We start from the raw sequence: 26,344 nt of genomic DNA, 5'->3' as shown, positions 1-26,344 counted from the left end.
AATGTACACTGTGAGTTTTTTAAGCCTGAATATTTGTCTGCATTCTAAGAAAAAGAACAAAAAAGACATACATGTAATAATGTCAGGGTAGCAACACCTCCTTTAATTATGTTAATTCCGTGGTCACACTGGTTCACAATGTGCATTTATATAATTATTAATGAATATTACATTTTCTGAATTTATATCTGGAGTTGATAATGTAATATAATTAAATAAAGCTTGCCACAATAATACAGTAATAAGTGTTTTCCCCATTCATTTATAGCTGTTCTTAACTGAAATTGGGAGATTGTTATCTATGTGTGTAGCAACATGAAAGAGCAGAAATCCAACAGTTTGATGTCTCTAGATCTACTCTGTTAATACAATAGAGCATTTATGCAACTATTTACCTTTCAGGGACAAATTAAGGAGAACTAATTAAGACTCAGATGTATTATATTTTATTTGTATTCTCATACTTTGACCAGGGTAGGAAGTCTGAAGTCTGCAATGCTTCATCTTATTGCAGGTGTCTTGTGATTTTGGGGCTTTTTGAGAAACCAATAGTGAAAAAAGAAATTAAAAAAAAAATCACTGCCTGCAGTGTTTAAGTAGTATACTTCATTTTACTTGCTTTTCAATAAACAAAGCAAAAGAAAGCATGCTATATGTAGTAAGAAGAAACAACATTCAAAAATTGTATGTCTGAGACAGTCATACTGCCAACAGTTTAGCAAGCAGAGCAACACCATGCAAGGTGTCAGGTGTGCTAGGCATCTTCTGTATTGACTCATAACTACAAAATACTCAGAGTACTTTGACTTAAGTACAGGAGTGAGGCACAGACTGAATTTTATTTACCCAATGCATATACAAAACAATATGTTTGTACAAAACAATATGTTTGTAAAATACAGTTAAAATCCCCTAGTGCAATGAAGGACTAGAATCATTAATGGTGTTGTTACTGATAGTTTCATTTGTTCTTGTTGTTACGCTTCCTCACAGTATTAAAGCAACCCTTCCTTCAGAGCTTTTTCCCACACTTATTAGAGAGTGCAGCATTGGAGCCCTGAGTGAGGGTTTCAAAGGTAAGGAGAGACCTGGAGCTGAGCAGAGAAAATGCTTGCACTACCACAGTTGAGAGCTGCTTCATGAAACCTGTTAGAAGGAATTTGACAATTAACACAGCAAGACACCTAGTTATGGGCCATGTTAAAGTGGACAATTACATGGTATTTTTTCATTATCTTCATTGTCTCTTTTCATTGAACTCTGTATTAGGGAACATGGTCTGAAGATGAAAAAGTTGATTATGTCTGTTTCAGACATCTATGAAAGATCAAAACTGTGACTGTGGGTTCCTTGTTATACCAGACACTGTGTATTTATCAGTGGTTTCCTCACAGTGATACAGTTCTAAATACAGATGACAATTACACATACTGTTAAGATGTGAACTGGCACACTATAGCACACTACCTGCAGCCACAAATATTGAAAATCTGGTTCAGATCTTGCTGCACTATACCACATTTTAACTCTTTCACCATCCAGGAAGTCCTGCCAGAGCTCAGGATCACGTTTCAGATAGCTCATATTCCTGCCAATGTTGCTGCCAAAACTTTCCTTCACTTCTCATGTCTGAGATAACTTTCACATATGGTATTAAAACAGCACAAAAAATATGCACATCTTTATATTACCAGTTATGAAAAGGTGTAACAGAACGAGTTATTACATATTGTATTATACTTTTTCTTGCAACATGCCATTTATTTTGCTGTAAAAGTAAAGTAAAGCATAGCACAAGTCAAATAATAACTTGTTAGAATTTGGTCACACTTGCAAGGAGAGGGAATTTAGTATTATAACAGCCTTAATAATATTTTCCTTCAGAAAGCTGATTTAAAAATAGCATTATAATAAAATCTGAAACTGGTTGAAGTAGTACAAAACTGATACATGAACATTTCAACATTTAAAAATTTCAACTATAAAAGTGCTTTAAAATATTTGAGTCAATTCTCATAGCAAAGTGTCCATTCTTTAAATTATTTTTCCAGATCATGTTTATGTACAGTAACAAAATCTCTAAGAAAAATGGCATAAAGCCTAGAGAAAATCTCCTTCAACTACAAGAATGGTTCAGGCTGAAATTCAGGAAAACATGTAGATGTGTTGGGAAGCCAGCTGGACCAAAGCAAATTCATGAATAAATTCCAGAGAAAAATGCAATATGCTGGAAATGGAGCAGGAAAAAGCTGCAAATCGGGCAATTTAGAAAAGTTACCTGAGCATGTGAAGGGGATGTTAGGAAAGCCAAACCTCAACTACATTTAAGATTTGTAAGGAAAGTTGAAGGCAACAAGAGCTACTTCTACTGCTCCATTAATAGTAAAGGGCTGACAAATGACAATAAGTTGCTATTGCTGAATGAGGTAATTCAGTCACAGTGTACACTAATAAGATCTCAGTGCCTTCTTGCCTCAGTTTTCTCTGACAGGGTTTCTCAAGCCTCCAGTTTAAAGGAATAGGGTAACTACTGGCAGTGGATGAGGACCAAACCAGGGATTACTGGGGTAATTTGGCACACGCTCGTGTAGGAGCAGACAGGCTGCATCCAATAACACTGATGATTCATCACAAGGCCACAGATGTATTTGAAAGACTATTGAAATTGGTGGGAGGTGCCAGAGATTTGGCAAAGGGTATATGTTTGACCTTTTCTTAAAAGCCAAAGGACTGAGCAGAGGAGCTGAAGGTCAGCTAGCCATCACTGGGTCTTCAGAAAATCATCAAATGAGTCCCAGGTCCATACAGGAGAAAAAAAAAATGTGATTCTGAACAATCAAATTTGCCAAGAATAAATAATGTCAGATCAAATCTGATTGCTGTCTATTATGAAATTATTGAACTCTTCGACAAGGGGAGATCAGTGGATATCACTTACCTAGATTTTAGCAAGACTTCAGACACCCTCTCCCACACTATCCATGTATTCAACTGAAGATGTTACAGTCTGTATGGCTGGACAACTAAAAGGTTAAAAGACTCTGGATAGCTGGGCTTAGAGGGTGCTGGTGTATGGGTCAAACTCTACCCAAACCCTGTAAATAAGTGGAGTGTCACAGAAATCTGTTCTGGGACCCATCCTGTTTAATATCTTTATTAGTAATTTGGAGTAGGTGACGAAGTACTCATCCACTTTAAAAGTCTACACCAAACTGGGAGGAGTAGTCAATGCACTCAAGGGCAGGACAGCTATGCTGAGGGACCTAGGCAGGCTGCAAGGATGAAAGGAGAGTTTTATGGAACCTAACAAGGCCGAATGCTAAGTTCCATATGTAGCTACGAAAAGTAGAGCAGCCTCTGTCTTTGAAGATTCTCAAAGGCCTGAATGGAAAAAATCTTGAGAAATGTGGTCTGATCTTGTAGCTGACCCTGCTTTGAATGTGAAATTTAAGAGAAATCTCCTGAGGACCATTCAATCTTTTTGTTTCATTGTAATTATTTTTTGATTTATTATCTTAGATTTTATATAGTGAAACCAGCTGCATTTTTGAAATCAGAAACATTTATTATCTCAACCCAAAAAGCATCAGGTGCATTTAAACTTCTTTTCTTTATTTAAAAGTGTAAGAAATTGAACTGTTTGTTTAATTCCTGCGATTAAATGCTCTTGAATATATATCGGTTTGTTGCTAACCTGCAAGTGATTTGTGACTCATTTAGTTCAAAATTACTACTCTAATGGTGACCATTGAAAAAGGATTTCCTTGTATCTGGAAGATATATTACTTGTTTTAGAAGAATAACATAAGGCCAGAAAATGTTTACATAAATAAAAGAATATAGTAAAAACAAAATGAGATAATAAAGTTTGCAGGTAGAAGTAAATTAATAACTCTTAGACATCGTGCATAGCTAAAGACATTTAAATGTTTCAATGCCTAATTTATTTCTTCTTTCTATACACACTGAAAAAAGGCCCTTAGAATATATTTTTTGAGAAACAAACAAGTTTTAGCTAAAAACTGCAGTGAAACAGCCCTGGGGTTAATCTAGGATAACTAAAATCAATATGTTCACAGCATGGACACGCATGTATCAAACGGGATAAAAATCACATTTAGTCAAATATCTAGTCTTCAGCTGTGTCCCACGTGATGCTAATGGTTCAATATGATAATGAGAAATGAACAAGGAATATTTTTTCCAGACTATTAATTTAGCCCAGGGACTTCCTGAAATCAACATGCTTGCTTTGTGCTTTGTGCTTGATGGGGCCCTTTCTAGATGAATCTCCCTCCTACAGGTTTGTGTGATCACTTCTTAAACTCAGACTGTTGAGGTAATGAACACTGCCAAAAACACTTAAAGCCAAATTTATGAATATAATATAGATACAATTGAAAAATATTATACTGACAAATTATTAATTTTACACTCTTTTCCGTTGGATTATCAGGGCATTTCAGTAATCTGGTGCAATATTACGTTGTATATAAACTGAGATATCAGATAGGAAAGAACAACCACAACAGTATCATGGGTTGGCAAATTTGGTGAGAAAAGACAGACAGGAAAACACCTGTGCATAAAACAGAAATGGTATAAGTAGTGAAAGGACTTTATTTATTTTTTTTAGCAGTTGGCTCTATCCATGTGTTGTTTTTCTTTACATTATCTTGGCAGTTCTTTTCTAAATGACAGTTGCAAGGAGGGAAAGAACACTGCATTTCTAATCTATGTTGTTCCAATTTCTTATTTGAGGCTGGCTTAACTACTTATTTTCATCCTGGGATAAATCTGAAGAAAATCCATGCTTACAGCATCAAACTCTATGAGAAGCTGGAAGAAGAGACTGGACAGGTAGTCCCCTTAACCTTTGAAGTCCTAATTTAGAGCAATGCCAATTGTAGCAATTGTCTTACAAAAAAGTGTAGTTGATAGCAGTGTGAAGTAGGAATATATATTGATATATTGAAATACATTCTTCTCCATGCCTAGTCACTACATATTGTAGGTAGTTTTCCAGATCCCTCTACAGTTTAGGAAAATGGTGCTAATGAAATATCTCAAAACACAGCAGAGAGTCTGCAACTTTAACTTGATAAAGGAGCTAAAATAGTATCAGGAATCTGGAATGAACAGATTGATTATGATACATTCCTGCCTTAAATATGTCTGCTTAAAAATTCATATTATATGATGCTGTCTGTACTTGAGAAGAATGCTGCAATTCTTTCCGTCCCTTTCAGAGATGTGTTTTTATTTAGTGACTTAAGGAATGGATATGTGGAGAAAAACAGGAATCATCTTTTTCATTTGACATCTCTCAGCCATATGGATTTCATTTACTAAACTTGTGCATGCTTTGGATGGCAGCAGAAATTGAATGAGCCTCACTATACTAGTCTACAGATTTTATATTTTTTAAGTATTTGTCATATATATATATATGACAGATATTTTTTATATTTGTCATAAAATGCTTTTTTCTTCTTTCTGCTACTCAACTATATAAACTGCCACGTCAGATTATCATTGTGAGTTCCAGTGAAAGAATTACTCAGCCTTATGATTCTCCTATGAGATAACATAGAAGAGGTGAGGAAAAGTAAGCATTCAGTGTCCACCTCTGTAAGGACGTTTAATTTATTAAAAAGACAAAACCATCAAATGTCTTTTCATTGTATTTATAAAGGTGCTTAGTTAAATACATTCAATAGGAAATCATGCAGGTGGAAGATTTTAAAATGAAGTATATCATATACACCTACTTTTGAGATGTATCTGATTCTTTTTTGAAAGTGTGAGCGCATATATCAAATATTAATTAGTTGTTAGTAAAAATGAATGTATCATGCCATTCAATAAATGCTTCTTTCAATTGCTTTTAAGATCGCATGCATTAACATAGGAAGTTAATTTGGTAACTTCTTGAAAAATTATTTTCTCTAGGAGTCTATATCTAAGGCCTGTTCCTTCAAGGGCCCATAGCTTACTTGCATTTTTCTTAGTGATGTTAGTAGAAAAAATCCTGTAGACTTCCCTTAGCACAGGAAAAGGGATACATCCTGTAGACTTTCCTTAGCGCAGGAAAATCAGTAAAGGCTCTTTCAATAATTTGCTATTTCTCTTTGATTTAGCCTGTGGGGTTTCATCAGCCTGGCAGTATCAGAATTGCTTCAACCCCTACTAGGGTGGATGAATTCAAATATCAAATGACTCGTGCTGGTTGGCACCCAACAGAGCAATATTTAATCACACCTGAGAAAGTGCAAGAGCTATTTCCCTTATTGAACATGGATAAGGTAAAGAAGCCAGTTTTATGAAATATAACTTCCATTGCAATTAAATATTGGTCTATCAGAAATATACATATATGGTCTCCTTTCTTCATACAAATTGCATAAAAAATTCTTTGTTTCATCTGAAAGAAGATGTATCATAGCCTAGAATCAGAATTTGTGAATTTTAGTGCATACTGTATGTTAGTCTATATACTATTAATTACTGTGTCTATAATGTTATAATATTAAAGCATTGCAACCCTTGATTGCATGGGAGATCTGAGCAATTTTACTCTCATAGACCATTGTTAAGTTGGGTAAAGGCTGATATTATTATGTATTTTGAATTCTTAAAGTTTACCATATTCAAGAAAAAAAGTGATTTAAAAAAAAAAACTACCTAATTTTGATAAATTTTACTTTCTTTCATTTGGGGGATTTTACCTCCATTTAGGTTTTAGCTGGCCTGTATAACCCTGGAGATGGTCATATTGATCCTTATTCTCTAACCATGGCCTTGGCTGCAGGAGCCAGAAAATACGGTGCTCAGTTAAATTATCCTGTGCAAGTGACTAATCTGAACTCCAGATCAGATGGGACATGGGAAGTTGAAACTCCACTTGGAATAATTCAAGCAAAGAGGATTGTGAATACTGCAGGTAGTATTTAATACAAGCATATGAATGCTCTTCCGATTTACATATTAGCTGACATAAAGCAGCTGTATTGAATTGTGTGGGTTACATGTATAAGGAATTTATATGTTTTTGAACCGTTCACTTGGTTTGTGGTTTGCACATATTTCTTCACAGTATGGTGAAAATTTAGCTCTTATATTAATTGCCCTTGAATGGGCATTAAAAATATTTACCCTGATTTGTCTCCAACATTTAGTAATCCGACTGCCTTGTTAGATTTTACTACTAAAAGAGACCTTTACTGGTCTACAATTAGTTGTGTAGGTGACAGTCCATGTCTAGAGTCACAGAATTATAGAATATCCTGAGTTAGAAAAGACCCACAAGGATCATGGAGTCCAACTCCTGACCCTGCACAGCACCATCCCTAAGAGTCACACCATGTTCCTGAGAGTGTTGTCCAAACACTTCTTGACCTGTGACAGGCTGGTGCTGTGACCACTTCCCTGGGGAGCCTCTTCCTGTGCCTAGTTGGTGAACTATCCATGCAGTCCTGTAAAATCTAATGAAACATAGCTAGGAAGGGAGAGGGAATGTACATATGAAATAGAAATATCTTCACAGTTTCTTCAAAGAGGCTGAGGATTTCACCTTGCCTATTTCACTATTATCTTTCTCTCAGATTTAACTCTATCTACATATCCTTGAAACGGAAGATTTTTTTGTTGTCCTTTGAGTCATATTTTAAACACGTACTTGGCTTAACTGCATTTCTTGAATGTCATAAAAATTGCCTAACTCAAAGGAGCTTGTATTTACATATGTGAATGCTATTCTTCATTGTGTTAAAGAAGCCAAACTGATGTTTCTGCTTCAAAAAACTTTTGAGCAAGAGTCCTTTGGATTTGTGTTTTTTTTCCTAAGCAACTTACTAAGTCTAAAAAACCTGTATTCGATCTAAATTTATTCACATATTACTGTGCTGCTTTTTACAAGTGTAGAAAAATACATTGGTGAAATGGTTGGCAGGTCTTATGTGAAGCATGCTTTTTGCCTCCTAGTAGAAGATTTTTGGTTTTCAATTATTTGTAAACATGTTGAATATTTACAATATAGATTAAAGTTTTGCTGTCTATGCCTCAAACTGGATCATATCTGCATTTTTAGGGCACTAGTCCTGCATACCTCCCATTGCAGTGAATAATCAAGCTTCAGTTGGAGGCTATCTCAAGATATCTCAAGATGAGCTTCTTACTCAGCTGGGACAAGTGAACTAAGAGCAAGAATATGTCTTTATAATTCCTTTCTGTATATTTGCAGTGGGACAGAAAAAAAAAAAAAAGCACCAATTTCTAGTGCAAGGCAGATAAAATTAAGAAATTAAGTGAGACAGGGTCTCTTCTTGTTGGTGGGTAGAATACCATAGGTGACTATTGGAATGATGAAGGAATTGTACTGGAAGGGAAATAGGGTGGGCATATAGCAAAATGCCTTGGAAAGATTTCTGGAGGTGTTTAGGAGCACTGGCAGCAAGTGGAACAGTTACATGATACAGGACTTGCTGATTAAGGAAGCTCAAACTGGGAGAGGGTGGCAATGGGGATGACACCAGAGAGATAGCTGGAAGGTATCTGATGTGTTTCATTAAGAAAACTGAAGCTAAGAACTTTTCAGACAAAAGATACTCAAGGAATGATTGTATGTGAAACTGAATGGAAAACTGAGTTGTCTAAGCATGAAAGACTGGTGTAATGTGTAATATGTAATAGAAGGGGAAGGATAGATGGGAGTCAGTTGGAAGGAAGAGAAGACTGCTGGGACAGAACTTGACAAACAAGGGAGACTGACTAACACAGGGTGACAAAATAACTGAGGAAGGATGTAAGGACTGGAGTAAGAGTAGAGTTTGAGACAGCAGGAGAAAAAAAGAGAGAAATGTAGAGAGAGTGGGATCAAACAGCTGGACTCTCAGGGTATGTGCTTTACAGGTCTTTCTTTCAGAGTCTGGGATATAGACTGCCCTGTCAGTGTTAAACCATTCCAGGCTTTCAGTAAAGACCTACTGGAAAACCCACTGAAAAGTGCACTTTCTTATATATACCTTCCATACATATGTATGTATGCTATTGCTACATGTCTCCCTAAAACAGCAAGGCTCTGAGGCTCTAAGCTTGCTCATGGGTGCCACATAAAGAATTTTGGAGAGAAAGAAGACTAGAGGAGTTTAGTATGCTTTTTAGAAGGCAATCAACCACACAAACTGGGAAACTGAGAAATAAAAAAAATTATATAGATCACAGAGTCAAGCACTTGGAAAATGAGGGGCGTCAGTATTTGATTGCCTTTGGACTGACAGTTCATGTCTTTCAGGCATGAGCTATGGAACAGCATTCAGTTACAAAATCACAAGCTCTCTTACAAATAGGTTCCTTATGTCATTTGTTACACAGTGTGAATATATTGGTCTGGAAGAGATCCAAGATTGTGAAAGAGAAAGGCAGCTCTCCTGGCAATCAGACTGATTTAGGCCACAAACTTCTAGACAGTCATTATTGCTACCTGTTGGCTCTGCATTGTATGGCTGAAATATCACAGACATAGTAATTTTCTTACATTTCTGTAGTGTAGTTATCTTTCTTTGGCTAATATATCAAGCTGTTATTAGGCAGGGTTTTCTGGTAAATGGTTTTCAGAGCTTATTTGCAAATATTAGAACGCACCCTTCTGAGCTTTTCTTAAGTCTTTTTATTATTTATTAAGTTATTAAATCAACAATATATTTACTTAATTCTCATGTGGAGTTAACTGTTCAGCCAAAATGAATATTTGAAGCACATATTGCTTAACATTTTGGCTAATGAAGTAAAATCAATACTGTACAGCACATATCTCTTATAAATGTTTTCTCAGATAACATTCATTCTTTTTCTCAGCCTTGTCTCATTCCACTACAGATCATGACTTGTATAATTTTAGGATCATGTTGCAGAAAAAAATACTTCAGAAGGCTCTTTACATTCCCTCTCCCCCTCCCTGCCTCACCCTGCAATGGACATCTGCTGCAGAACTGGAACAAACTAGTTCCAACCAATCTTTAGCTGTTCCTTATGTGAGATTTCCATTTTAGATGAAAGCAGATGCATAATAAATAATCCCTGACATGAAGTAGCTATACGGAGCCTGCTAAAGTTATTTGCAGCCGATTTATAATGGAATGTTTGATTAAAGTCTTCAAAAGTAGTGAATTTTGTTTATATCTACAGTGTGGGTGTACGTAAGCACGTATTTTCAGACATGTACACACTATATATACAGCTATTTCTATGTTGTGGTAGCATGTCTTTTTCAAAACCAAGAAATAGTCAGATGACATACTTCAGCAGATTTGCTAAGTAATACTACCACTAAATATTTCAGCATCAGATGTTTGCAGTGTCTACAAGTTAATCTTCACAAATGTCCTAACAATATGTATGCCTTCATTTATCTCTGCTTTCTGTGATAGGACTTGACATCTGCTTCCGATTAGAATTTTGTTTCAGAGAATATATTCATCCTTTCACCATTTTTGGTTTTGTTCAAAATCCTTAAACAAAGAAACTGTAATATTTTTCTTTAAGTAAATGTCACCTTTTGTTATTTTAAGCAATTAAAAAAGCACTTATCATAAGTGTGACTTCTTTTAAAAGTATTGCAAATTTTATTTTAAACAAACCCAAACTATTTGTCTCTTACTTAAAAACATTTTTAAATTAGCTTTTAGTTTGTAATGTTATTCTGAAAATCTAATAGCTAGCAAATTTCTTATTTTTAAGAAAGAAACAAAACTGTTTCAAAGACCTAATTCTCTGCTGCTTTAACTTTTCTTGTCCTCTGTGTATCATTAGCCGACTTTAGCTTAAAATAGTTTTATTTGTAGGTGACATGGAAATGCCCAAATCAAAAGAAGTTCCCTAAAGACTGTTAGCTGCCACTTAGATCCACATTTGTGTGTGCTGTTGTAATGAAGGAAACCCTTTCATATGTGCTAGAAATGCAGATTTATTCAATTTTTTTTCATTGTCTTCTGTATAGGAGAACACAAGTAATGTTTCATTAGCCTTAAAGGATATTTTGGATCACTCATTCTATATGATTATGGCACGATCATCCCTCAACCAATTTTACTGACATAACAAGTGTTCTGGCAATGAGTTTCCTCCAAATGGTGAGGTGCCATTTAGAAGCAAAAGCCTTACATATAAGCTGCAACAGGTGCTGGTTTCTAGCACTGACTGTGCAGGGGCTTTTAGCTGAACAGATCTCTTGAAGGTGATGCTGGATTTCCTCTGCTGCTTTGCCTTAGCTGACTGTCAGTGATTGTGAAGTGAATCACCACAGAAAAATTTCCCTTCTAAACTTCACATTTTTTAAAAACTGTGGGTGTTAGACTCTGAGGCTGGTTTGTAATATTAAATAAGAGACTGAGACTGATGGCCATCCTGGCGTGGGGGAATGGCGCAAGGCCAGCACAGCCCAATTCAACTTTCCTAATTGTCCTGGCTTTAAGCCATGCCGGAGGTGAGAGGATGTATTCCCAGTTAATGTCAGCAAGCGGCGTGAGCCGGCTGCTCCCCACAGGACAGGGAGCCAAGCAGGGTAACAAGGCTGGCTGAGCCAGCAAGGGCTCTGTCCGGCAGGGCACAGGGGACAGAGCAGGAAGGCCCAGGAGCTGCAGCTGGGGTCAGCCCACAGTCCAGGCCTCTGGATGGACTTGTGGAGATGAGGCACAGTCAGATCCATGGTGATGAAGCCAGGCTGAGGCCAAGCCAGGAATGTGACCACAGGTCAGGAACAGGCCTGGTGACGATAACTGAAGTCAAATGGTGCCCACTAATCAATAAGCATGACTGTAGAGCTGAGACTGAGCTGAGGTCAAGCTGAGAAGTAGCCCACGGATCAGGGTCTGGATCAATGTGTTCCATGGCCAGGCACAGGCATGGTTGTGACAGAGCTGTAAACAGGCACACAATCAAACCAGCTCAGACAGGTTCTAAACGACCTGAGGTGACCTGGAATGGGACTCCTGTGCCCACAGGTTTGGGTGGAAGTCCCAGGTGAAGCTATTCAGGCTCATTTACGCTTTTGCCTGGTGTGCTTGAGGCACCACAAAATTTTGACCAGGTCTTGGAGAGTACAGAATTGAAGAGAGAAGTAGGAGAATTTGGTTAAGAAAAGTAAACAGCAAAAAGAAAGAAAAGTTGCACATTAAGCTGGGCAGCATGAAGTGTATGTCCCAGGAGAAGGGACAGCTATGTTAGGTAGAAAATCTTGCTGGAGATACTTTGTCTTAAGCAGTTTGGAGTCAGTTGGTTATCCAGGATCCAGGCTGACTTGCCTCCTTTTACTCAGTGCTATATGGCACATAGCCTTTTATTTGGAAGGCCCTGCTACCTCTTCTTCATCATTCATTTTGTCTTCCTCCAGCCCTCACTCCTAGAATCCCCTGAAACTCTTACTTCATTGTAAACTCTTACTACTTCACTCCCACTCCTGAGACCTCTGCTCCTTGATATAAAAGTCAGGAGAGCGTGGCTGAGGCATATTCAAAGCATCTTGGAGCAGCTGCCATTCTAGTCAGTTGTACCTATCTGATTCCCAAGTCTGTTACATTCCACCCTCACAGCAGATGTAAGCCACGATGCAGAGCCCAAGCCAGTGTTTTGCGGTTAAGTGGCTTCCAATCCCTGATTCCAACACAGGTACCTCACTAAGTGAATGTGCCTTACCAACTTAACCCTACCACAGGAGAATTAGGTCTTCTCTAACTCGTATCTCACGGTATGCATGAAGGATCTTGAGCCTGCTGCAGAGGCAGGGAAATGGTTGTTTGTATTTTCTGGTCAGAGTCTGTATCAGAACGTCTAATTTGGTGGTTGTGGGAGAGCACACTTGACTATTCACAAATAGAAGCATCATTGAGAATTGATTGCTGAGAAACGTAATTAATGCGAGTCACATGATGCGTTGGAAAGATGCATGTGAAAGAGGAGAGAAACTCCAATTCCTGAGGTCAGTTGCCAAAAAAGTACTGCCTTAGTCTGTTGGGATGTTAGGACCTGTCTATTGTCTTGGTAAAGCATACTAGCTCATTTGGTTGATAGTGAGAGGCTTGGTTGACACTTGAGATGTGAGTTAATTTATTCTGGTTTTTAAGTGTCTCTAACTTTACTAGGAGTACATTGCAGACCTACTTTACTGAAATAAGCCATGGGGTTTCTGGAGCTGTTAATGAAATTATCTTCTGAACTTTCAGAAGTCTAATTTATAATTTACTAATTATATTTTTAATATGTGCGTACTATAATAATATATCTTTAATAATATGTAATAGTATAATTAGAAAAAAGGGCATGGAATTATGGAGGGGGAAATATGCTAGATAATATGAAAAATAAAGTGAAAATTAGAAATACAGGGGAAAAAACTTGTCACACATAAAAGCGCAGTGTTTACTGCCAATATTTTACTGTCATTTTCCATTCACTGAAATTAGTGTTTGAATATTTCTCTTTTGGTTTTGTTTTTTTCTCTTCTCTAGGCTTCTGGGCCCGTGACATAGGCAAGATGATTGGCCTGCAGCACCCTCTCATACCTGTTCATCATCAGTATGTTGTAACATCAACTGTCCCTGAAGTGAAAGCCCTAAAAAGAGAATTGCCCGTGATTCGTGACTTAGAAGGGTCATATTATCTAAGACAAGAAAGGGACGGTCTTTTATTTGGTCCATACGAAAGTGAGGAGAAAATGAAGCTGCAGGAGTCATGGGTAATAAATGGAGTCCCACCAGGTGATTAAGAACATTAAACCTTTAAACATAATAAGCACGAGCACACATTTTAATGTGCAGAAATCCCAGGGTGTCGTGCTGCCCTATGTATGGAAAATATAAAATATTTGCAATACATGCTTGTAATGCAAAAACTTTTTTTCAAAGACTGGCTCTAACTCTAATGATAAAAGATAGCAGAAATACAAATGTAACGTAAGAAAAGACTACAATGTAGTGATATCCTGCTTTCTCAAGAGTGTTTGTGTGTTGTGATTAGAGGCAGGCACCGGATCTGCAATACATAGCCTTTTTTGCCTGAAGACAAATTTTTCTAAGTTACAGTTCTATCCAGCTTGCTGACAGGGGCTCTGGATGTTTATTGGTACCCCAGAGATAATGTGATTGTCAAATAGCAAAGGAATGTCTTAGACAAAATGCTGTGCTTGGACATACGTGCAAGAGACATGTAGATATGTATAGAATACAAAAATATCCTGTGTCATACAGCTGCTTACTAAAAAACATTATAAATCATTGTGTTATATCTAGACTCCAGCTTTCCATTCACTTTCAGACAGAAAGTTATACAAAGTGTATATATATCTATCATTAGTATTGCTGTTTTAAAAATATACAGTATTTCCTAAGGAAGGGCAATCAACATGGTTTAGTTTTGGATAATCCCGTCACAGCTTCCTGAGCTTACTGTCTCCAGTAGCATCAAGTGCCTCTATATAATGGCATTAGAGTCCAGACTGAGGAGTGAAATATACCCAGAAATTTGTATGGTTTCATGGAAATTATAAGCAGACACAGAAAGTATCTTTTTTCCCCTCCTCGAATTATTGGCATAGTGAGAAAAATAAGTGGGTCTTACTAATGTAGAAGAAAGTTTCCATGTGTCTTCATTTCCTTTCTACTTCATTGTTGAATTTGCATGACCTTAGGGTTAAACAAATATGTATAAAGGATAGTATAACTGCAGTGACAAATAAACTTGGTCCTGCAGGTAACTGGGTTTTTATGCACGCCATTTTTCCTGTGTAGGATGGCAAAGGAACATATGCACTGCTTATTCCCACGAAAATTTGATAGATAGGTAGATAGATAGATAGATAGATAGATAGATAGATAGATAGATAGATAGATAGCTGTATTGATATAGATAACTGTATTGTATAGGTAGCTATATTTATATATGGATACTATTGCTGTATTAAAAATGTATATGTTCTCTGCGTAAATAAGTATATATAATAAGAGTCAATTATTTGTGTAGGTTTTGGAAAAGAACTTTTTGAGTCTGATTTAGACAGAATAATGGAACATATTGAGGCTGCCATGGAAATGGTCCCCGTTTTGAGAAAAGCAGACATCGTAAACACAATTGCAGGTCCTATCACTTATTCTCCAGACATTCTTCCTATGGTGGGACCACATCAAGGTGTCAGAAATTACTGGGTAGCTATTGGTTTCGGGTGAGTAAGTTCTTTGCAACAATTTTTGTCTGTCGTACTGCTAAAACAGCAGTCAGCTCAAGCTTTGTGCATTTTTATAGGCTTAGGAGTTGTTTTGCATGTATTTTGTGTTAAATGTAATTGGAAATAATCTTAATAATCACAACCCGTATAATGTAAGATCATCCTTCTCTCTTATTTTATTACTCTGAGTAATTTTTTGTTTCCTTCTTTTAATCTGGAGGCCAGTATGTGAGACACTTTATAAAGCAACAAGAAATGGTAGTACTTTTTACTGTCTGTGCAGCAATTTAAAGTCACAAAATTACTGGGTTTGAAAGTATACTTTTCAGTTAATTTTATTTCTTGCCTTGAATTACACTGTATTTTATAGTGTTGTTCTGTATAAAGTTGGTTTCACTGAAGTTAGACAAAAATGAATGTGCAGTATACAGTTTTGTATATAAATACACATAAGACTTTCCAGTATAGCGTGTGACTGACTGCTCTAGGGATACAAATCTAGTGTTTCTGACTGTTGAAACTGAAGCTGAAAAATTACATTGCTGGGTATTAGAGGAAATCAAATAAAGAGGGCAGTGCAACAGTAGAAATAAGTGGTTTACTGGTGTCATTCTCCCACCCATTATGATATTTTTCTTGAATGTGATTTTACATCTTATTTATTGTGGCTGCCCTGGAGCCAGTGTTACAACACCAACATTTCTTTAATTGTCTTAGTTTGACCATTGATTCAAGACAGATAGAATGAACCAAATACAATTCCAAGCAGATGTTATTGAACACATTCTGTTTACATTGTTTTTCCAATTGCCTAATTTGCTGTTCAAAATCCAGCTCAGCTTTTTCCAGTTTTCTTTCATTCCAAACCAAACAAACCCTCAGATTGTAAGATAAGACAGTATCACTAACGTGCTTTCTGAGGCCCTCAAAATAAAAGAGCATGGTAATTTTGCAATGATTCATTGTGAAAGGTATTCACCTTTGCTGCTTGGATTTAAAAAAAAAATAATGTTATCTTTCAGTAACATTTGCAGAACTTATAGTTACAAAAGCGGTTTGCCTAGACCTTGTTCACCAAAAAGATTAAGTTCATTACTCTGTGGCCAGACTTTGGAGCATGTTTTTCTTGGTGTCAATGGGAGCAGAATCAAATTCCATATGTAAAAAAATGAAGACAAGTCTTAAATGTTTAATTTTCTTTAAACAACTTATTTCAAGAGTTTGACTAATCTCAAAATTTTTCGACAGAGGTTGCAATTATGTGGCTGTCATTGGATTACTTAGTCTGCTTTTCAGGGCCTTTTGACTCTGTTCTATGCTTCTGGGTCACTGCAGTGTTTCTACCAGTGTTGTAATTTTTTGTGTGCATTAGCAAATCCTTATCTTGCAGTCAACTAGCAGGGACATTGTGACAGAGGACTTAGTGCTTTTAGATTAGAGGATTTTTATTATCTAAAATTAGCAGCTTGCTAGGCATTTTAACATGCAAAGAAGTTAAGTATAGTTAGCAGAGCTTGTAGCACTATTTATTATTAAGGTTGCTCAATGCTTCCCATTTTTAGTTACTCATGGCTTTGAAAATATTAGCAATTTAGGATTTTATTCAGTAAATTTACTAATTTAGGATTTTATTCAGAAAAGTTTAATTCAAAGAGGTGAAACCATTCCATAACCCGGGTGAGACACTACAAAAGGTACTACAGTGTGCAGAGACTCAGATTTCCTAGGAATAGGAATGGAATAACTTGAAAGTGGGTGAGACAAAACAACTCATAAGTGAGACACAAGAATGTGACAGGGACAATGGGGAGTAATCTGTCAGGAACGGTGAGAAGAAAAACTGGACAAAACCAGTTCATGTTCATTAAGGAAATTTTGTCTACATAAGAAGAATGCTGAGATTCCTACACTGTACCATTCTTCATAGGTACTTGTAGTATCTTATCCCTGAAATACATATTTCATTCTTGTGCAGCAAAATTGCAGTGGTTGTATTTACAGAATCAGCTCCCTCTTATCTGAGATAAAGAGGGATTTGGGCACCCTGTGTAATGTAAAATCTCTGATAATGTAGGCCCATCTAAGAGCACCAAAATCAACAGGTTGCACAGTCAGTGCTGCAAAACTGCAGAATGCAGAGATCTCCCAGTCCAGTTGCAGGGCAGCCTCCCCTCCATTTTCTTGCTCCTGGGGTTACCCTGCCATCAGCTCATCAGTCTTCAACAGAAGCTAGAAGTCTTCTTTGTGTTTGATCTGTCACCACTCATAATCTCTTTGCTGTTCTCCTTTGCTTTTTGCTGCAGTGAATGGTGCAGGCAGATTTAAACCTGCTAAGATTTCATCTGGAGCTGTACTTGAAGGCATCATAAGCTTTCAGGGTACCAAAGCTTATATCCATGAATAACTAAGAGTTGCTTACTTGAATTAGCACCAGCAACAGCTAACTCTTCTGCAGTGGCAGTTTACAAGCACTCATCCTTCCTGCATCCATCCACTGCAGTGATAGAAGTTTGTGCTGAGTCTGAAGATTTGTGCTGAACAGACTACAGACTGTAGTTGGCAGGATTATTTAATGTACTCAAATGGATAAGATACTATGTCAAATTCATATGATTGCTATTATGGATTCATTCTTCTTATGAATATGCATTAGAATGAAGTGATTACTTTTTTTTTTTTTCTTTTCTTGGTGAGGTCCTTGCCTATTTTAACTGAAGACATAGAATTCAGTTTACAAAGTTGATGACTAGCAATTTAAGTTGGTTTTGGCTTCATTATTCTGCATGAGTGTCTACAGTTTATTTGGTGCATGTTAATCTAAACTTGATTTGGCACAGACTTACAGTTTATTCAAGGATTTTTCTGTTGTGCTCATGGGAGCATTTTACAAACAGCTAAGAATTAATTTTCACATCTTCTAGATGAAAAGATATCTTGGCAATTTTTTCAAGACATGATGGTATAATAGAGGTATTAAAAAGTTTGAAATCATTTGGTATTAATGATTATTTGCCATTAAACTGCAGCTGCTGTTCATTACCAATGACATTCTGCTGCTGACAGTGGAGCTGTAGAAATATCCCTTAATACAGAATTCAGTCTTTGAAAAGAGGACAAAACAGAACAAATTTTAAAAAAAGAAGAAGGAAAAATTGAAAATACTTTGGGGTTTCTGTTAGTAGTATATGTTAGTACTGATTTTAAAAAGCAAAATATAAAAAACTTAGCACTGCAGGATTTTCTCCTGTTTTTAAGGTATGGCATTATACATGCTGGTGGCATGGGAAAGTACCTCAGTGACTGGATCCTTGAGGGGGAACCTCCATTTGACCTGATAGAAGTAGATCCAAACCGCTATGGAAAGTGGACCACTACAGAATACACGGCAGCCAAAGCAAGAGAATCTTACGGCTTTAATAACATTGGTAAGAAGACATTTTTTAAAATACATTTATGTCCTGAAGATGGATTCCAGCAAAACCTGTATCTAGATTTCTCTGCTTATAGATGTGTTTTCTATCTTGGATGATGATCTTAGCCATAGCTTTTGGTGATTTTTGGCTTCGGTTTTTTTTTCCTTCCTCTAGTTGGTTACCCTAAAGAAGAAAGATTTGCTGGGAGACCAACAGAGAGAACCAGTGGGCTGTATGATTTGCTAAAGTCAAAATGTTCAATGGGATTCCATGCAGGATGGGAACAACCTCACTGGTTCTATAAACCTGGAGATGAGACTGGATACAAGTAAATGAAATATTAATTTTTTTCCTCCCTTGAAAAATTGTCATGATAGCAAGAGCCAGGCAATTTAAATTTAGTGAGGAGAATGCATTTATCATTAATTTCAGCAACAGGTATCTATTAGATTGATCTTTCATTCTTGCTTTTCCATATTTTAGAATACATTTTATTCTGATAATGAAGACATTTCAAAACACGCATCAAGGTATCTTGTATCTGTTCTAGACTTGAGATACCAGGAAGCAACCTAGCTCAAGAAAGAGCTTGGAAAGCTACTTGTTCATTATAAATGTGTGTTTTTCTCCATCTCTTACTATTTGATCAGCAGCACAGTATAATCTTTTCGTTAAAAAACTCATTCCTCTCTGTAAGTGTCTGGAGAGGAGAAGCCAAATCTTCTTTGCTTTTTTCCCCCCCTTCTCTATGCTTTTCCACCTAGTTACCTGTCTGCATCAGGTAACAAATAAATATTTTCTCTGGGGACATTGGATTCTAATCTAAATGAGGCTCATAAAGGAATAAAGAGACACACTTTGCTGTTCAGAAATAAAGCCTTCAACACTTTAAACTTAAATAAATGATTAATCAACAAAGTATGCTGTGAATTTACTCATGACAGACCACTACTTATTCTAATATTTGAACAATTCACACTTTATTATACAAAGTTGTTGATATAATATCAATCCATATCTTTCTGTGCTGTTAAAGGATTTTAATTATTAAGCTGTGTTAGACTAAGGAAAATATTGGGTAAGGTACCTACAATTAGGAATGTCTATCTCTTCTGGATGATAATTAAACTGAAAAAACTGAAGCTGCAAAGAACACAAAATTTCTAAATTGTGTTTCATGTGTCTAAATGCTCTGTTTCAGACCCAGTTTTCGGCGTACAAATTGGTTTGACCCTGTGGGTCGTGAGTACAAACAGGTTATGGAAAAAGTTGGTGTGATTGACCTGTCACCATTTGGGAAGTTTAAAGTAAAAGGCACAGATTCTGTTAAGCTGCTTGATCACCTATTTGCAAATGTTGTTCCAAAGGTAAATGGGACAGTGGTAACTGTTTTAATGTAGAACTTAGACAAGCTCTGTTTCAGATATGGAAAACGAACCATAATATTATTCCCGTATTTCTTCGATACCAAGTACAGAGATCCTTTGGGGAAGTTTCTGTGTCAGATGTATCACAGTCAATTAAAAGCACACAAGTGGAGTTTATAGTAGGCTAGCCCCATGCAGAACTACCTTTTGGCAGAGATCATTGAATCAGAATGGATGAGGTTGGAAGAGACCTCTGGACCATCTTGTCCAAATCCCTGTTGGACAAGCGTCACCTGGAGCTTGTTGCCTAGGAATATGTTCAGATGGTTTTTGAGTTAGCTGGGCAACTGGTTCCTATGCTTAGCCAGTTTATAGTAAAAACATGTTTCCTTACATTTAGACAGCTTCCTGTGTTTCGAATATTTTTCTAAAAAATGCAAGTGAATCCTGCCTGGAATTTTTTTACAGTAGAATAGCTTAGCAGCTGCCTACCTAAAATTGTGCTTTGTGGTGGCAGCTTGAGCAGCAGAACAGAACAGTGGAAGGGGCTCTTGCCTGACCATAGTGCCTGATCATTCATAGTTGAATGAATTCCCAAGGAGCACCTTTCCCTCCTTTTTTTTTTTAAATGCAACCTATAGTTTTCCTCTACTCATACTGACTCTGCTTTACACCTGGCTGCCTGGTGCAGGCAGGATTGCAGATATTCAGGAGATTCTGCTTTCACCTTACATGTCTCATTTCTTCTCAAGTGTGGCTGTTCATAGATCCTCAGAGTATGATCCTGTGCTCAAAAATGGCATACTGTGACAAACGACCCCAGATTTCTTATTCTTGGTCTTCAGGTTTTGGTCCTGAGTCCCTTTTATTCCCTATTTTGCCAAACAGTCTCATGTTGTGTCTTTAACTTAATTTAACTTAAGATACACCTCCAGCAAGCAGATTATTACTTTCTGAAGTGACCCTGCAGTTGCAGGATGACTTGGGCATTCAGCACAGAATTTCATTAAGTATTTGCAGTAGGTGACAGTTTTCGTTGCTTCATACACCAAAGGCAGAAAACGTAGGGACAGCAAGTACATTGCGACTGTAGTTTTTAAGATAGATAATCTCCTCTGAAGAGTTAAAGTCAACTCAGTGGAAAGGCACGAGATTGATATTATAGGAGGAAAAAAGACTTTAAATTGCCATATTGTCATATTTTTTTACTGTATTAACTTCGTGATAACAATTTGAATTGGAAGTTTGTCTTTGGTCTAGTTTGGGGTAGAGGCAGAGTAACTGTGTCATCAGTGGGCATGGCTAAAACTTGCTGAATGTATTTATGTGGTCCAGGGAAATCAAGATTAAACAGGAAATTACGAGAACAAACCAAGTGCTTTCTATGGAGTTTAATTAGTGATGCTAAGGGAAAGTTAGGTGGCAAAGCAGAACATACAGTTTATGAGTTCACTTAAAAATCCAGCATTCACAGCTGTTTTTATTTAAACTGCCTGATTTTTAGTCCCATTCATGCTTGACTCTATCACAAAATAATCCAGTGGAGTTACCAGAGATATACTTGTATTTCAATTGGGTTGAGAGTGACCAGTGCCAAGTCCTGAAAATTCTACTCTATGCCTGTAATATGCCAATGACTATGGCATAATTAATTAATGTATTAAGGCAAAAAATCTTAATATTGGAAATATTTTTTCTTTCTCGGTTCATTGTATGGAATCTGGCTGCTGACTGGGTTATTGACAAGGTTCTGTGAAAGCAGAATGATTAAAGCAGAGATTAAATTCTGCCTCTGGAACCAGGCCAGCACAACATCTAGGGCACTTTGGCATTTCTGTTTCTATGGATGATATATGTATGAATGTGTATGTGTTTTATGGTCACTGCTAAGTAACTGGTACTTGAAATTCTGTCTCTAGGGATTGAGTTTCTATACAGAATCTGATTCAAATGTGAAGAGATATAGATTCATAGTCAGGAACTACAAAAAATATAAAAGCATTCATAAATCAGGGCCACAAAAGCATAAGCCAGCTCAGTATTTCTCTCTTTATAGTAAGGGGAAAAGCATATGTTATTCTCTTGTGACCTAAAACCTTATTCAGAGGATTGAAAAGGAGTATTCATGTCAATTACATGGAGAATTTTTTATTTAGAAGAAAACAAATGTCTCTTAAGAATTGTAAAATGCATAATTAGGAAATATTTTTAAAGGTCTTGATCAATCTTAATTTAAAAATTCCAAGGAAAAAGTGAAGTTTCTACTCTAAAGCTTGAGATTGGCCAATTGTATATCTCTCCACTCCTATTATGGCATAGCAGAACAAACTTTTTTTTTTTTTTTTTTCAAATGAAGACAACCATATATTTAATGATGTATAAGAATTCAAAGATTTTATTTTGCATTCTTAATAATCACAAATTTTACTCTGTAGGTGGGTTCCACAAATATAAGCCATATGCTAACACCAAGAGGAAAAGTTTATGCTGAGCTAACTGTCTCTCAACTGTATCCTGGAGAATTCATGCTTGTAACTGGGTCAGGATCAGAACTCCATGATCTGAGGTTAGTGTATTTTTTAATGCAGTAAGTACATACTGCTGTACTATAACATCAGTATAAAAACATTTTTACTTAGGTCCAAATTCTCAATTATTAGTCAACAAATTTTTCACAAGGTTCACGAGAATTCTACTTATTTGTTGATTTTAGTTTCTTAGAAACTTGGTTGACTTGAATTCTGAAGTATAAGCAGTTAGATATTGGATAATTGCTGATGTAAAAAGATGGAGAACTTGCTAACAGTTATGTAATATACTTTGTTGGAGGTAGTTCTTGTTTTGTTGTTGAACCTGTTTTTCTTTGGCATTGCATGATGTAACACAGCATGGATGTTTCTTTCTAGTGTGTTCTCTTACGCAAAAAAGAAAATTGGCTCTTAACAGGGATGACCCCAGAGGCACTGACCTGGCCCATACAGATAGGTAGTGCAGTCTTCTTGATGCTGTGGTTATGTCTTTTACTTTGGGCTCTGGGTCACAGAGGGAAAAAAGAGAAAAGAAAAGAAAGAAGTTGCAGGATGACTTCGCTAAACTACTTCTCATAGATGAGCATTGGAATTGAATTTCTAGTGCTCTTCTTACTGATGGTTGCTGGCAAGTCAGTTAGTCAAAATGAATCAACATATTAAAGATTGAAATTCACTACCCTAGTAGGCAAAGAATAATGTACTGTTTCATAACAGCCCCTCAGGAATTGGTAAGAGCATTGGCACATTCAGAAACCAAATGGCAGAGCCAGATCTAATGTATTTAATTCTATAGATATTCTGCAGACCTGTTTAGTACTCACCTAGGCCTGAGATTTTACAATACTGCTTAATAATGTAGTACTCCATAAGATTTTTAAATATACCCATTTTATTTATTTTTTGAGCTTCCTGAAAGATAATTTGCAGCTGTTGTTTTTGATGAAATCCTAACTGAATTTCCTGCCAATACCTTGAATGCTTTATTCAGGAAACAACAAACCTGCTTGTACATTTCCGTTGTCAGAAATTTATGTAGTGTGTTAATTCCTTTCTCATTTTGTATGTTGACATTTTATTAACACATTCTGGATCCTAACCCAAATCTGTTGTCATTGTAGCAGATCACTTCTTTCTCTTATTTCAGAAATACTGTTCTACCCATTTAAATGCTGCTTTTTCCTGGCTGTATCTCAGATGCCTGTGTTCCTATATCAGTGTCTCACCAGAAAACTCTGTTTAACATCAACGATGGATTTGTCTATCTAATGTAGCATGTAGTTTTGTTGTTTTTGAGAGTGTGGGACTGAGAGCCGCTGGGGAAATGAACACCAACAAAAAATAACTCAGGGTAAAATCTCACTAAATTCAGGTTTTTTTCATAAGAAGTGTAACATCAGTGTTATGTTTTATGTGCAGATGGATAGAAGAGAAAATAACAAGAGGTGGATACAAAGTTGAGATAGAAAACCTGACAGATGAGATGGGAGTACTTAGTGTAGCAGGTCCATATGCACGACAGGTCCTCCAGAAGCTGACAAACGAAGACCTAAGTGATGCTTCATTTAAGTTTCTCCAGTGTAGACATCTGAAACTTTCCAATATTGCTGTTACTGCCATTAGGATATCTTACACAGGTAAGCATTAGGAAAAAACATACACTTAAGGAAAGAGACAGCGAATAAAATAATAAATGTCACTAAAATTATGTTGAAAACTAAGTCTCATCATGTATTCATAAGAAGTAGGTTTGCTACATGTAAGTGCGGGAGGAAATGTGATATGGTCAGGGTCTGTGCTGAGTTTTTCCAAGACCTTTTTCTCTAGAAATACCCTATAGTGTAAATATTTATTTTGCTGAACAAAAGGCCAGTTCTGATAACCCCTTTGGTGTTTGCTGCAAAACCAACGTCAAGAATTGTTTTAGGATTACTGAATATTAGTGTTTGTAATGTGCCTTGAAAATGTAATGCTGTAGTGCTTAATATTTGGCTTTCTCAGTTACTTTTTATTTCTTTTTACATCTGTTTTGAGTGTAATAGACTGAATTGAGAGCATTCTGAAGCAGGCAAAGTCCTTGCAATTCATATTCTCTTTCTGTTCTGCTAAGTATGTTAAATACTCTCATTCTTATTTACACTCAGTTACATTTGCTGTTCACTTGCCAAGTCATCATCTGTTTATCATGTCCTTAATTTATCCTTGTGACTTTGCTACATGACCTTTTCTTATCAGTTATTTTGATAGTTTTTTTACCTACAGTTTTCAGTTTACAGTTTAAATTTAAATAATAGTACCACTGATTAAAATGTAGGGCAGAAATCCTCTGGTAGTTCTTTCTGGGAATTAATTAGACTTGCTATATGATAGAATTGACCCTACAGTGTGAATTTACACTTACTGCAGTGATCCTCACTTTTGACCAAGGACAGGAGTATATTTATTAGGATCATTTAACTGAGCTGATTAAAATATTAATCTTTTTTGTGTAACAGGTGAATTGGGCTGGGAGCTCTACCATAGAAAAGAAGATTCTGTATCTCTTTACAATACAATCATGGAAGCTGGCCAAATAGAAGGAATTGATGACTTTGGAACATATGCTCTAAATTCTTTAAGGCTGGAAAAGGGTTTTCGAGCCTGGGGAGCAGAGGTCAGGAAATACAACTTCTTTATTATTGTTTCTGGGGGTTTGGGGTTCGTTGTTTGGGGTTTTTTTTGTGGGGTGGGGGTTGTTGTGTTCGTGGGTTTCTTGAATTTTATTTTTTTATTTTGTTATGACTATGCAGCTTTTAGTCATAATTAGCACAGCCCTTATTTGAACCATTTTCTCAGTTTAGCATGAAAAGAAAATTTTCCTTAAGCAGGAAAAGCTGTTATAATTTGTACTGGTGATTTTCTAAATAAAACCAGCTGGTGTACTCTATTGCACTACTGGCAAAGAAGTACTTCTTTTGATTCATGGATGGCTTTTCTCTTGTGTAACAAAATTATGACGGCTTTGCTGAGCTCTAGTGTTTTAAAATCAAAGGTTTGGCTGACAGGTTCTCAAAATGTTTTACTTCTCTAATAACTATGCTATGAGAAGCAAATTATTTTTGCTTCATAATGCATTTAGAACTTTTTCATTTTTCATTACCTTGTTCCTGCAGAATTTTCTCACATATAATAAAGAACTGCTTAGAGGGCCTAGAGAATTTGGGGGAAATCAGCATAATTTCATTTTACCTTAAAGTTTTCCTTTGAAAATTAAAGAACTCAAGAGGTTGAAATGGTGGGAATTTAGGGGTCCTTTTTGTTTGTCCTGTGCTAGTTATTTTCATTCTTTCTTTGAGTGCTGCCTAAGAAATTATTCCCCCTACACCTAATGGGAGAAATTTGCTTTGTATTTTATTTTCCTCTCCAGCTAAGCCACTCGGCTGTGTTGCAAATGCTGTGCATACCTCAGCTGCTCTGTCTCCTGAGGTTCCATTCTGCTTTGATGAAAAATCCTATCTCTTACTGAAAAGTTAGATGACTGGTTTACATATCTATGTGATATTAGGTGTGTTAGTTGATACATTGTCTGAATCCTGTGCTGGAAGCTTGCAGTGTGTTCAGACAGAAATTGTGCACAGGCAATGAGGAAGACTTTAACACAGGACTAAATAGAAGGATGTATAGAATGAATAAATAAACAGCCCAGTACAAAAGCTATGGTCCCTCTTGGGTGGATGGTGAATTTGCATCTTTTAACAGATGAACTGTGACACTAATCCCTTGGAAGCTGGACTGGAATACTTCGTAAAGCTAAACAAGGTATGTCTTTTACTATTTTCAAAA

General features: G+C 36.5%; 1 protein-coding gene across 2 annotated transcripts in view; it reads left to right on the top strand.

Annotated features, from left to right (window-relative positions):
- The window catches only part of DMGDH (dimethylglycine dehydrogenase), a 39,845-nt gene that overhangs the window by 2,398 nt on the left and 11,103 nt on the right, over positions 1 to 26,344 (top strand). For both annotated transcript variants that reach the window (XM_058865125.1, XM_058865124.1), the window contains exons 3-14: positions 4,762 to 4,860; positions 6,141 to 6,305; positions 6,739 to 6,943; positions 13,503 to 13,751; positions 15,013 to 15,211; positions 18,470 to 18,639; positions 18,802 to 18,955; positions 19,829 to 19,994; positions 22,430 to 22,560; positions 23,942 to 24,159; positions 25,018 to 25,175; positions 26,261 to 26,320. In XM_058865125.1, the coding sequence (XP_058721108.1) occupies positions 4,762 to 4,860; positions 6,141 to 6,305; positions 6,739 to 6,943; positions 13,503 to 13,751; positions 15,013 to 15,211; positions 18,470 to 18,639; positions 18,802 to 18,955; positions 19,829 to 19,994; positions 22,430 to 22,560; positions 23,942 to 24,159; positions 25,018 to 25,175; positions 26,261 to 26,320 (1,974 nt within the window). The remainder of the gene's footprint in view (positions 1 to 4,761; positions 4,861 to 6,140; positions 6,306 to 6,738; positions 6,944 to 13,502; positions 13,752 to 15,012; positions 15,212 to 18,469; positions 18,640 to 18,801; positions 18,956 to 19,828; positions 19,995 to 22,429; positions 22,561 to 23,941; positions 24,160 to 25,017; positions 25,176 to 26,260; positions 26,321 to 26,344) is intronic.

The sequence above is a fragment of the Poecile atricapillus genome, chromosome Z (assembly GCF_030490865.1).
Source record: "Poecile atricapillus isolate bPoeAtr1 chromosome Z, bPoeAtr1.hap1, whole genome shotgun sequence".
In the NCBI taxonomy this organism is placed as follows: Eukaryota; Metazoa; Chordata; class Aves; order Passeriformes; family Paridae; genus Poecile; species Poecile atricapillus.
Note: the sequence above shows the minus strand (reverse complement) of the source record. Positions and strands in the feature narration are given on the sequence as shown.